Source organism: Macrotis lagotis, chromosome 7 (genome assembly GCF_037893015.1).
Source record: "Macrotis lagotis isolate mMagLag1 chromosome 7, bilby.v1.9.chrom.fasta, whole genome shotgun sequence".
NCBI lineage: Eukaryota > Metazoa > Chordata > Mammalia > Peramelemorphia > Peramelidae > Macrotis > Macrotis lagotis.
In genome coordinates this window covers 209,113,323-209,127,295 of record NC_133664.1, presented here as the reverse complement: position 1 = coordinate 209,127,295, position 13,973 = coordinate 209,113,323, and the positions used below count along the sequence as shown (strand labels likewise).

Sequence of the window (13,973 nt, the reverse complement as noted above, 5' to 3'; positions counted from 1 at the left end):
TTCCAAGCCCTTTGAGCTCTTAATGTGGATGCCGCTAAATCCTGAGTGATCCTGACTGTGGCACCACAATATTTGAAATCTTTTATTCTAGCTGCTTGTAGTATTTTCTCTTTGACTTGGGAGTTCTGGGACTTAGCTATAATATTCTTGGGGGTTATTTTTTTTTGGCTCTCAGTAGGAGAGCAGTGGATTTTCTCAATTTCTATTTTGCCCTCTGCTTCTAGGATATCAGGACAATTTGCCTGTAGAAATTCTTTAAAAAATGAAGTCAAGGCTCTTTTCCTGATCATGACTTGTTTTTTCCTTAGGTTTTTGCAAGGCAAATGGGGTTAAGTGGCTTGCCCAAGGCCACACAACTAGGTAATTATTAAGTGTCTGAGGCCGCATTTGAACTCAGGTACTCTTGACTCCAGGGCCAGTGCTCTATCCACTGCACCACCTAGCTGCCCCAGCCCAATAATTTTTAAATTGTCTCTCCTGGTTTTGATTTCCAGATCCACTGTTTTTTTCAATGAGTATTTCACATTTTCTTCTAGTTTTTCATTCTTTTCATATTTTTTTTTGTTTCTTGATTCCTCCCAAAGTCATCAACTTCCTTTAGCTCCATTCTACATTTGAAGGATTTGTTTTCCTCAGAGAGCTTTCTTATCTCCTTTTACATCTGGCTAATTCTGCTTTTTAAGGTATTTTTCTCCTCATTAACTTTTTGAACTGTTTTTTCCATTTGACCTAAACTTGTTTTCAGTGTATTATTTTCTTCAGCATTTTTTTGAATCTCCTTGACTAAGCTGTTGACTTGGTTTTCATGTTTTTCCTGCATCTCTCTCATTTCTCTTCCCAATTTTTCCTTTACCTCCCTTAATTGATTTTCAAAATCTTTTTTGAGCTCTGAAATAGCCTGAGACCAATTTATATTTTTTGGAGGATTTAGATGCAGAAGCTGGAACTTTCTCATCTTCTGAGTATGTGCTTTGGTTCTCCATGGGACCAAAGTAACTGTTTATGGTCATTTCTCCTGCCTGTGCCTGGTTTTGGGGTGCTTCTTGAGCTTTTGAGTATTATTGGGACACCCCCACATGGACCTCAGTTCCTTCAAAGTCTTATGAGAGGCTCTGATTGCTCTCCTGTTTGTGCTTTGATCTATGGATGGCAGTGGCGGGGGGGGGGGGGGCGCAGACTACAACCAGGGTCTGAATATGAACAAAGCCCCAGAGTCCTGTCCCAGGGCCAGAGGAGAGACCTCAACAGTCTCCCTCCACCCCTCTACCTTCTGTGGGCTAAGCACTCTGGAAGCAGCTGCCCAGTGGCTCCCTGCTGGGGGACTCTGGGGAGCTCTGTGGGCCTGCTTCTGTTTTCTGGGCTCTGGGCTGTGCTCTTGGCTGTACTGAGGAGGGCCAGGTTGGCCTGAACTTCATGCTTGCTCTGGCAGAGGTTTCCTCACTGATCTTCCAAGTTGTGCTTGGTGTTCCCTGGGTTGCAGGTCAGGAAACTGCTTCTGCTGCCAGGAGCTGGTACTCCCCAGGACCCAGGTGCCCAGGCATCCAGTGGGCCATTCCCAGAAGAATGGAGCAAAGGAGCTTTGCTCCAGCCTGATATTCCTGGCTGTGCTGCTGTCCCTTCACCCTTGTGGAATAGAGCTTTCCCAAGATCTTCCAGGTTACCTTAGCAGGAGAATTGCCTTACTGGATCTTTCTGTGGGTTCTTCCTCTCGAAAATTTAGAGCCATAATTTTAAGGTTTTTGGAATATTTTGGAGAGAGCTTCTAGGAAAGGCTGTTCTCATGCTGCCATCTTGGCTCTGCCCCCCACCCCAGTTATATTTTGATCTAATTCTGGCAAAGCCTCTTGTGGTCAGCATGCAATATTCTCTGGGTACTAGAGCACTGACAAGTTAAATGACTTGCCCAGAGTCAAAAAACTGCTATATATTAGAGATGGATCCAGGTCTTCCTGGCTAGCTCTCTATTGACTAACCTTTGCTGCCCTTCCTAGCCTACTTTTAGCCTACATTACTATTAGCAAGCTCTCATTGGGCCCCTTCAGTTTATCTTTTTTATTTTCTTAAATTTGAGGGACTCTAGATAGATAAGGTTAAAAGCGTTGGTGTATATTATGCTCATTTCCAAAGCCAGGGAAAGACTGTCTGCCATGATGACTGCCTGCATAGCTCAGCTTTCACATACTGACTCCAGCAAAACCCCAAAGTTCAGAACAGATCATGTAATGATCAAGAAATTCAATTAAAAATGACATTTAAGGACTTCTGTTTCAGAAGGGCCTCAGTGTGACCCAAAACAAGGGACACGAGTTACCTGTAAGGTTCTGTGTCTAGAGGCAGGAAAATTGGAAGAAATTCCTAAGAAAGTCCTATAGTGGAGAGCTTGGCAGCATCTGGTAAAAGACCAGAGCAATGTGATATCTTCAGAACCCAGATATGAACAGCCCAGACCAAGGAATATAGATACCCCTAAAACTATGTCCTCACTTAGCAGAGAGGACCCTGAAGGCCCAGGAGGGCAGAACTTGGGGTTGTATTGTATTGTATTGGACATATAGTAATTCAGGTGACTCAGCACACCAAGTAGAGCCAATTGCTCTACTCAAAAGAGCAGCTGGAGATGGAATCTGGCCTAGCATTAGGCCCTGATTCAGGAACTAAAGCTGAGAGAGGAGTAAATCTAAGAAAACACTATCTTGTATCATAAATCATTGCAAATTTAATTCTACAAGCTGCAAGCAGAGATTAAAAGTATAAAAGATGCTTTTCCTACAAGGATTACATAATTAGAAGTGAAACAGATTTTTTTTTAAAAAAAAGGAAGTAAAAATTCTTAAGGAAAGGACAGGAAACAGAAGAAAATACTTAAATACTTAGAAGAAAAAGTGATAAACCTTACCTAAGAAGTAGACTTCCTGAAAACAGAATAGACCAAATAAAAATAATCCCAAGAGACAGCTAGAATTATTAGAAAAAATCGTAAGTGAAAGAATAGGAAAGAATGTAAGAAATATCATTTGTCTATTGATTCATTTAATTGAAAATGACTGATCTATAAGAACAACTTTAGGAACATTTTACTTCCTTAAAAATTATTATGGATCCCTCTCCCAAAGAAATTTTGTTTAAATGGTTTATATCTTTTGATATTTGTAGTATAAAGACTATCAGTAAACATTTATTAAATGCTTACTGTGGCAAAAAACAGTCCCTGCCCTCAAGGAGCTTGCAATCTAATGGGCTTATAAACATGCAAATGTATTCAAAACAATCTGTATATAGAATGAATAGGAAATAATTAATGAGGGAAGGCACTAGTTAAGAGATATTGGGGAAGAATTCCTGAAGGAGTATTAGAAGTTAAAAGATCTTAGGAAAAATTTACAGCAGTGGTTGATTTATTCAACAAAAGAGTAACGGAACTATATCATGTGGGCATCATTTTTTGGTGATAATTTGCCATGGTTCTCCAAGATTTATGAGCCTTTGAATTTTTCTCTTTCTTATTTAGAATAGTTGGAAAGTTTTATTCCCATAAACTTTGAAAACTAAAGAGACTTTCAAGTAATTTTTTTTTTAGGTTTTTGCAAGGCTAACAGGGTTAAGTGGCTTGCCCAAGGCCACACAGCTAGGTAATTTTTAAGTTCTGATTCAGGTACTCCTGACTCCATGGCCTTTGCTCTATCCACTCTGACACCGTAGCCGCCCCTCAAGTAATTATTAAACTCCACTCATTACAAATCAGGAATCCTTTTTGGGGGTGGCTGGGTGACGCACCAGCCCTGGAGTCAGGAGTACCAGAGTTCAAATCCGGCCTCAGACACTTAACAATTACCTAGCTGTGTGACCTTGGGCAAGCCACTTAACCCCATTGCCTTGCAAAAACCTAAAAATAAATAAATAAGAATTCTTTTTGTCCTGTTCTGTTTACTAACCAAGATTAGATTTATTATTGAGTACCTTTAGTGTGACTGAAATGAGAAAGAAATCCTAAAAATTCTGCAATATCTTTTTCTAATTCAAATAGAATCTTTGTTCATTGTGAATGTAAATAAACAAATTATCTTAGCTACTGTTTCTAAGCTATAATTTAAAGTGTCCCAGTTTAAGCCCAGTGATGGCTTAATGAAAGTTTGTCATTTTCAGACATTAAAGGCACTTAGATGGTATAATTGCATAACGTATATTTAGTATCTATACCAGTAAGCTCAAAGTGCTTTGATTATATATTTGCTTGTCTGTGTTGTTCAACTTGCCTAAACTTGAAAAAAGTTATTTGATTGAGTGGTGTCTAGGTGTGGCATCCAAGATGTATTTGTTTTGTACGGTAATTTCTTTATCCTTAGAAACCTTGAGAGAAATATCTGAAGAGTTCATTTCTATAGCAAAATGTGACATATTTCTGGAATTTTTTTTTCTTAGAGGAATCTTAACTCTGGTACAATGTTGAAGAATGGATACATTGGAGATGGAGTAATGTTACATAAAAACACGTATCCCATGACCATTCTTCCAGGGAACCGCCTATTATGCTTTATGTATCAAAGTGAAAATTGCCACTGTATAGCAATGAGCCTGTTTCATTTCTAACTAGACCTTTCTTACATCTTGACATATTGCCAGGGTAAAGATAGTTACTCAAAAGATAGAGACCAAGACATTGCAGAATCCTGCCATGATCTTAATAATTACAGTCACACAATCTGAGAAAATTGAAAAGGGACTTCAGAAGCCATGGAGTCCAACCTATACTCGTAAGAGCCTTTGCTTTAAGATAGCCAGTGAGGAAAAGTCACTTTTTTCTAAGGCAGTCCATTATACTTTTTAGATAAATCTGTTTATTTTACTTTATATCAAGTCTATGTTTGCCTCTTTGTAATTTTCACCAATTTCTCCTAGTTCTGCTTCTGGGGTCAAATAGTTTAAAGCTTCTTCATATAACAGTTTCAGTAATACTACTTCTAATAAATAATAGCTAGCATTCATATAATTCTGTAAGCTTTATAAAAATGTTTACAGATATCTCATTTTATCCTCACAACCTTGTTTTGTACTATTATTATCACAGAGATTAAATGACTTGCTGACAATCAAACAGCTTGTAACAACTGTATGAGTCTAAATTGGAGCTCCTATCTTCCTGACTCAAGGACTACTATGCTTCCTACCATCTTAAGTCAATATCAGATTTCTTGGAGAAAGTGAAATAGGGATACAGAACTCCTCTTCATGTATTGGGGTGGTATAGAGCCCTCCCACCATCATAATAGAAACGAAAAGCTGTTTTTAGGAAGTTTCCCTTGTGATGGGTCAATAGGCTGATAGGCTGAAAGTCTGATCTAATCTCACTTCACATGGTGGCTGTGGGCTGTAACAGTGAAACACAAATATTGTCAAGAATACCTGTGGTATCTGTTTGATAGGCAGGGTGACAGGTCATTTATAGTATAAAGAACATCTAAGAAATGATCTTCTTGGGCAAAATCAATTGCCTTGAGAGAACTGTACAAGTGTGAGATGAAACTTGACAATGTTTTCACAAGTTTTTTTTTTCCTTCCTGTCTTTTTGTAAACAGGGCCTTTGAAGATGAAAATATGAAACTCCGGAAGTTGAAACTGGATAATCAGGTAAGATAGATTCCATTTTTTAGCATAGAACTCCTAATAGTATCGTGACTTTTTATGGTCTTGTTCTTCCTAAGCATAACAGATTTTTTTTCCCTTTATTACTTAATGAAACAAGGACTGGAAAGGAAGAGTTACTTAGATTTGTGCATTCAATAATGTCTTTTGAGTTAGCATAGCCCATGACTCAGGAATGCAGTTCTCTGTTTGCATAGACCAGGTTCAGTCTTGGAGATACTTCTGTAAAACATCAGAAAATAGCTCATGTCTGATGGAAGACTAAAAGCATTCTCTATTTCCATTTTAGGAATTCAGACCAATAACACATAGGCTACAGGACAGCCTTTATTTAATTAAACAAAAAAGCTTAAAACAGAAAGGACACAGATCTCAACCTCATTAATATTGAAAATAAGTCCTTTTCTGGTGGGCTCAGCTCCTCCCCAGGGACTTGAATGGTACTCCAGATCCATAGGTATTGCCTTAAGTTATCTTTCTCTAAGAAGGAAAAGAACTTAGAATTGAAAGATAATTCCTTTTTTTCTGGCCCTATGTAGTCCATGTTACTCATCTATATGAAATAACTATATCTGAATTAGCTGTTTTCTCTGGCTAATGAAGGTCAGATTAGCATTTGCTTCTCTATATTGTGACTCTGGGCTTTTCTACTCCAGAACTACTAGTGTAGTGAAAAGAGCATTAACTGACTCTGGAGTTCAAGGACTTGAGTTTAAATCCCACTTCTAATACTTCTTCACTTCTCTGGATCTCAGGTTCCTCATCTATAAAAAAGAGGAAATTAGCCTATATGGCCATGAGTCCCTTCCAGTTCCAAATCTGTGATCCTCCTTCCAAGGGTCCAAGAAATATATAATTTCCAGAAGACTTGTTTCAGTAATTCCTCCTTTGCCACTCTGCCCTCGTTGCCTGGGCTGGGTCATTTCCTGGTTGGGTGTAGGCTTTTTCTCCTCATCCCATCAAAGATCTATGTTTACTCTCTGTGTTCTGTCTCTGTCTCTTTTCTGTCTGTCTGTCTTTCTCTCTCCCCTCAAGGGCAAGCTCTTGAATTCATATTATGTGACTTAGTTAATCCTTACAAGTCTTAATGGGGACATTTACACCTTACATAAGGAGATATGTGTAGTGTTAGAATGAAGTAGCCAAAAGAATCCAGGAGGATTAAAGAGGAATAAAAATCAAAATTAAATCAGAACCATATTGTGACAGACTTTAAATGCTCAGTTTATGTTTTAATTTAGAAGCAATAGGAAGCCACTGGAGATTTTTGAGCAAGAGATAATGTGGTCAGACTTGTGCTTTAGGAAGACTATTTTGGCAAATAGATTCTATTTGGATAACCTATTGGAAAGGGTAATGACTGGAAACAAGAAAACCAATTAGGAAACTGTTTTAGTAATCTAGATGGGGAGGTGATAAGACACTGAACCAGAATGGTAGTTTTTAAGTAGGATAAGAGGACAAATACAGGAGATGTTGTAGAATCCTTGAAATTTGGCATTAGATTGGATGGAAATAGGGCAAGGAGATGGGGAGGAGTGGACAGTTAAAAGATAAGGAAAAAAATAAAAGATGACTCCAAGGTTTTGAATTCTGGTTTGGATGAACTAGAAGAATGGTGGTGCCTTCCATGGAAATAGATTATGTTTGGAGGAAGGGTGTGTTTAGAACAAAAGGTAATTCATTTAGTTTTGAATATATAGAGTTGGGAATAACTGTTGGGATATCCAGTAGATTGTCTAGCAGGCAAGTTGATGATGCTGCATTAGAGTTAAGGGAAAAGATTACAGCTGAAATTCTGGATTAGGGAATTGTCTTCAGAGAAATGATCATCGAACCCTTGGGAGCTGATATCATCAAAGGATACATTTTAGATGGGATCTTAGATTCAGATCTGGAATGAATTTCTCAGGTCATCTAGTCCAATTCCTTCAATATGTAGATGAGGAAACTGAAGCCCTGTAAAATTTCATTTCACACAAGTAGTGAATCAACACTTACCTCCACCAGTTGCTTCAGTGACTTGAAATATAAGTTATGTAGACCTAGTGATTTGGACTTGTTGATAAACTGAATCAGATCAGCAATATTATGTAAAGGCATAACATTTTAGTTTTTAGCTGCAGCATATACAAAAATATCTCTATCATTTGGAAGTTGGAAAAACTAATCAGTTGGAAGATTCTCAACACAAGTAAGCATTCCTGATAGACTTCAAAATAAAATCTCTGATCTAATAAGTTTAAGAAGTCTATGAAAAGTTACATGTAACCTAGCTGTGTGGGCCACTTAACCCCATTGCCTTGCAAAAAACCTAGAAAAAAAATTATATGGTTTTTATTAAGAGCCCTCAACTGGTGGTGGTGGTGGTAGTAGTGGGGTTAATTCAGCTCAGGAGAGAAATGAAAATCATACACAGGCGGGGTTGCTAGCAGGGCAATCTAGCAGATCCGTTTATTGTCGAAAGAGTCGGAATATTTAAAGACAAAACCACATCATTTACATACAAGAAAAAATAAGTCAGAATAACCTAGGCTCTGCTCAAGGTTGAGACACTTGGCTCAACATTTTCCCAGGAAGACCAGATAATGTCTTTATCAGGCAGGCAGTTTTGATAAAACAGAGGTCCATGGAAAACTTCTACAGAAGGGTCATGTGAGCTCAGAGCAAGTCAGGTTGACCTCTCTCTGAACTCCTCCTGCTATTATCAACATGTTTTAAGTTTGATTAGAAATGTAATCAGTGTGTCAGATCTTACTCTGTCTCCATCCATATTATTAGACATGTTTTCCCTCTGCTCTTATTTCAGAATTTATTGATTATTATGGATGTATCATTTTTATGCTGATGACTTTCTAATCTGTATCTTCAGTCTTGATCTTAGCTCTAAGACACTGTTTTTCAGGGTGGTTAGGTGGCGCAGTGGATAGAGCACCGGCCCTGGATTCAGGAGTACCTGAGTTCAAATCTGGCCTCAGACTCTTGATAATTACCTAGCTGTGTGGCCTTGGGCAAGCCATTTAACCCTATTTGTCTTGCAAAAATCTTAAAAAAAAAAAGACATTGTTTTTCAAAGTTTCTTTAATAATTCTTCCCTTTCCATTTTCATTGCCCTACCCATTCCTACCCAAATTATTAAAAACTACTTCCTAATTAAATTTATTTTTTATATATTTTTTATAAGCAATAGTTTAACATTGTGAATAAAGACCTAGTCTCTGATTCAGGAAGACCTTAGTTCTAGTCCCACCTTTTATACACACTGGCTGTGTATGTGTGTGTGTGAGATCCTGGGCAGGTCATTTAACCTCTGTCAATGCCTTGGGCAATTCTAAAAGTATAAATTTGCAGGAAAGATGTCAGATGCATTGGTAAAGGAAGTTTCATACCAAGACCACCCTACATCCTGATCCTGATATTCAAAATTTTACAACCTGACTCCAATTCATCTTTCAGCACTTATCTCATACTACTTCTGTTCATGTATTTTTGTGTTCTGACCAAACTGGACAACCCTTAACCCCCTCCATTCTTTGTCTTTTGCTATCTCTGTGTCTTCAGGTCATCCCCACTTCTGGAATGGATCACCACCCCAACTGCCTGATTCCATATGCTGGCCTTTAAGACGTGGGGTGGCTAGGTGGCGTAGTGGATAAAGCACCAGCCGTGGAGTCAGGAGTACCTGGGCTCAAATCTGCTCTCAGACGCTTAATAATTACCTAGCTGTGTGGCCTTGGGCAAGCCACTTAACCCCATTTGCCTTGCAAAAACCTAAAAAAAATTTTTTTAAAAATTAAAAAAAAAGACTTAACATAGGGGCTACTTCCCTTTATGAAAACCTTTCTTCATTTTATCTTTAGCTTCATGGGCCTAGGGACAGGCTTAGATCTTGCCTGTGCATGAAGTACTCTGTACTTGTCTGATTCGCTCTTGTACAGTTAATTGTCTACATGTAATAATCTTGTTTAATTATGATATTTTCCCAAAAATAAGACTGGGTCTTATTAATTTTTTGTTCCAAAAGGTGCCTGTTTACACTGTTGCAACTTTATACCCACTGCTTCTAGTTCTGCCTCCTGGGAGATTCAGAAGAATTTTAATCCCTCTTCTGCACTGAAGTCATGTCTTCTCTAGGTTTAATCTAAACCTCCACAGTTTCTCACCCTTATCCTCACATAGCTTGGATTTAAGAACCTTCCCCATCCTGGTTGTTCTATTCTGTTCAGCTTGTCAACAGCATTGCATACAATGTGGCATCAAGAACTGAACTGCCCTCCAGTCACATTCTGACCAGGGCAGAATATGTTAGGACATCTATTGTATCTCCCCAGTATAAGACTGGATCTTATATTAATTTTTTCTTCAAAAGATGCATTAGGTCTTATTTTCAGGGGATATCTGAAGATAGCTGTCATTCCTGCAGGAATCATTATTTCATCTATTCTTTTCTCTGCTAGTTTCTTCAGACTAGCATGGTGAGGGCTGACTGAATCCCAGACTAGTGGACCTCTTTGGCCCCCTTGCAAAACAAGTGGCAGTATTAAAGTGACCCACTCCTTGTGTGTGCTGAGCTTTTTTGGTTTGAAGAATATAAATGCCCGAAACATATTTAGTCTTATCTTTCTTGCTCTTGGTGATGATTAGAGATGGCTTTCTATCTTTTCATCAAGTACACATGTTATTTGTATGGTGTCTGTGTTTTGATGGTCATTTGGCACAAAAGTTTTGAGTTCATCTGTTTACACAAGCACTTGACTTTCATTCAGAGGTATTTACCCATTCATTGGATATTTACAAATAATTATAATTTATATTATCATTTATCTTAAGTATTAATGTTAATAATTTATTTCTATTTAATTAGATATTAATATTATTTTATAATTCAATATGTTTATCATAGGTTGCAATGGAATACTAAATGCTTCCGTCTGGCTGACGATCTTAACTGGGGCTTATTTTGGGGTTAGGGTTTATATTATGAGCATCCTGAAAAAATTTATGCTACGTCTTATTTTTGAGAAAATGTCATATAAAAACTTTTTGAGTATATTGGGTTAGTTTCTATCTATCATCCATACAGCATAGTTTCTTGCTTAGGAAATGTTTTCTGAATGCAGTTGAATCTTAAACCCTAGACCTTGTAGAAAAATCTAAGTCATTTAGAGCAGAGTCAGAATACTATTTTCTCGTGACAGTAATTTAGTAGCACACAGCTATTACTGTATATGTAATATACAGTGTGGCAAGGTAAATATTAAGTTAGGTTTTAGCACTACATTGTAGTAATTTTGGCTTATAGTTCACAGTTTGTCTCTCCTTTAGCTTTTCCTTCCATTAAATCAAAATGAGCTCGTATTAACTCAGTTGTAATTCTTCTTTCTCCCTAACCATTGTATACTTCTAATGGCATGGTCCAAATTATCATATTATCTGAATCTTTTTTCTTTCATACAAAACAGACTAGGTTCAAAAACAAACTTAATTTTCCCAATCCCTTCTGAAATATTTGTTTCCTTTACAGATCACTGGAGAGAAAATACAGTGTTATTTTAGCAGCTAATCCCTTCCTTCTCATTGATTTTTCTTCCCTGCCAACACTTTCCTGAAGCAGAGTTAGTGAAAAAAAAAGGCAAAGAAAATGCTTGTTTTATTTGACTGACAATATCCATGTATAACTTTTTTTTTAAAAAAAAAACAACCTTGGCTTCTCTTATTTTTTAACATGAGACTTACAAGTTAATTCAATTACTGTAGATTTTTTAACTATTCATGTACTAAAAGTTTAAAATTGTCACTATCATTTCCCATTATAGTCTCTCTCATTTTTGCTGTTTAGTACCATTTCTTTCTTACCATTCTGTTCTTTGAATCATTTCAGATTGCTGAAAGCTTCCCTCAGGAATTTTTGAATTTCTTAGATTCTTATCTATTTTGTTATTTACCTCTGTCCTTTGTGCCTCTCTGATTCATTTCTGTTAGTGAGAAATAAGAAAGTAATCCTGGTTATCTTTTAGTAAAAAATCTAAATCCCCAATTTACTTTAGATTTTACCTGTAAATTTAGTAGCTAGGAAGTTAGGAGCCTGTTATTTAATTGTGAATTTATCCTTTGTTAAGATGCACATATAACAAATGAAAATAATTGAAGAAACCCTTTTAAATTTATAATATAGGACATGTGTGAAGTGCTTAATCAGACTTTTACTATAAAGTAATTAAATTTAAAGGGGACAATATTACCCCCAAGTTTTCTCCACAGTACTAAGTAATATAGTATCTGGGTTTTATGGCTCACATATTTTTTCTTTATAACTTATTATAATGAAATATTTTAATAAAACTTTATTTTTTAAAAGATTTTATTTATTTTGAGTTTTACGATTTTTTTCCCCCTAATCTTACTTCTTTCCTCCACCCCTGCAGAAGGCAATTGGCCAGTCTTTGCATTATTTCCATGTTATACATTGATCCAAATTGAATGTGATGAGAGAGAAATCATACCCTTAAGGAAGAAACATAAAATAAAAGAGATACCAAGATCAGACAATAAGATATGGTTTTTTTTTTTCCCCTAAATTAAAGGTAATAGTCCCTGGTCTTTGTTCAAACTCCTCAGTTCTTTCTCTGGATACGGATGGTATTCTCTATTGCAGAAAGCCCCAAATTGATTCTGATTGTTGCACTGTTGGAATGAGGAAGTCCATTAAGGTTGATCATCACTCCCATGTTGCTGTTAGGGTGTACAATGTTTCTCTGGTTCTGCTCATCTCATTCAGCATCAGTTCATGCAAATCGCTCCAGGCTTCCCTGAATTCCTGTCCCTCCTGGCTTCTAACAGAACAATAGTGTTCCCTGACATACATATACCACTGTTTGCTAAACCATTCCCCAATTGAAAGACAGTTACTTGTTAATAAAACTTTAAATAAAAGTTTTTCATTTATGATAATTTCCAATGGTGATAATTTAAAATGACCTTAAGCATGACAACAGTTTATATTTATTTTTTAAGGTTTATAAAACCCTTCTTTCCATATTATAGAAAGAAACTAAGGCCTAAAAGTTAAATGACTTAAAAGTATTTCATATCGTTCTATACTATTTAATCATCTTAAGTTCATTATAATATTCTGATACTAATTTCTCAGTTTATTTAATTATATTGTTACACATTTTCAATTACTTATCATTACAGTAATATAACATAATTTATAACATGTTATAATGTCTTTGAATGGATAGTTCTTTTTAAAAAATAAATTCTCCATAATGAGATTAACTCAAAGAATATGACTTTTTTGTAACTGGGATTCAAGATTATATTTCAAAAAGATTTTATCCATTTGCACTTATTTATGAATTTTTATATTTTTCCATTACCCCAACAGTATTTCATTTTTTTTGCCAATTTGTTGGATATAAACTGTTTACCCAAAAGTTGTTTTAATTTATATTTTAAGTATGGTTGTCTATTGTTGTTCAGCTGTTTTTAATTGTGTCTGACTTTGTGACCCCATTTGTGTTTTTCTTATAGTATTTTGCCATTTCCTTATCCATCTCATTTGACAGATGTAGTAAACAGAATTAGACAGTAATTAGTTAGCACAGTTAGTATGAGTCTGAGGTTAGTTTGAATTCAGGAAGTTGAGTTTTTCTGACATCAAGACTGATACTTTAATCAACTGCACCACTAGGTGCCCATTGTAGGTTTTTAATTTTACCTGAATTATGGTCTCTATTCTGCCAGTAATGAATGGTATAATTTTGGACAACTTATGTGCCCTCTATACCACAATTTTCCTACATCATAAAAAGGGAGAATAAGTTCCTCCCTTGTTATGTTATAGGGTTGTGAGGATCACTGAAAGATACTTAGAAAGTCTTTTTTTTTAATTAATTTTTATTAAAGATATTATTTGAGTTTTACAATTTTCCCCCCAATCTTACTTCCCTACCCCCACCCCTCCATGGAAAGCAATCTGTCAGTCTTTACTTTGTTTCCATGTTGTACCTTGGTCCAAATTGGGTGTGATGAGAGAGAAATCATATCCTTAGAGAAGAGACAAGAAGTCTAAGAGGTAACAAGATCAGACAATAAGATATCTGTGTTTTTCAAAATTGAAGGGAATAGTCCTTGAACTTTGTTCAAACTCCACAGCTCCTTATCTGGCTACAGATGGCACTCTCCTTTGCACACAGCCCAAAATTGCTCCCGATTGTTGCACTGATGGGATGAGCGAGTCCTTCAGGGTTGATCATCACTCCTATGTTGCTGTTAGTGTATACAGTATTTTATTGGTTCTACTCATCTCAACATCAGTTCATGCAAAT

General features: G+C 36.4%; 1 protein-coding gene across 1 annotated transcript in view; it reads left to right on the top strand.

Moving 5' to 3' along the window:
- TULP3 (TUB like protein 3) overlaps positions 1-13,973 on the top strand; it is a 74,861-nt gene that overhangs the window by 25,941 nt on the left and 34,947 nt on the right. The window contains exon 2 of the mRNA XM_074194648.1: positions 5,574-5,625. Within this exon, the coding sequence (XP_074050749.1) occupies positions 5,574-5,625 (52 nt within the window). The remainder of the gene's footprint in view (positions 1-5,573; positions 5,626-13,973) is intronic.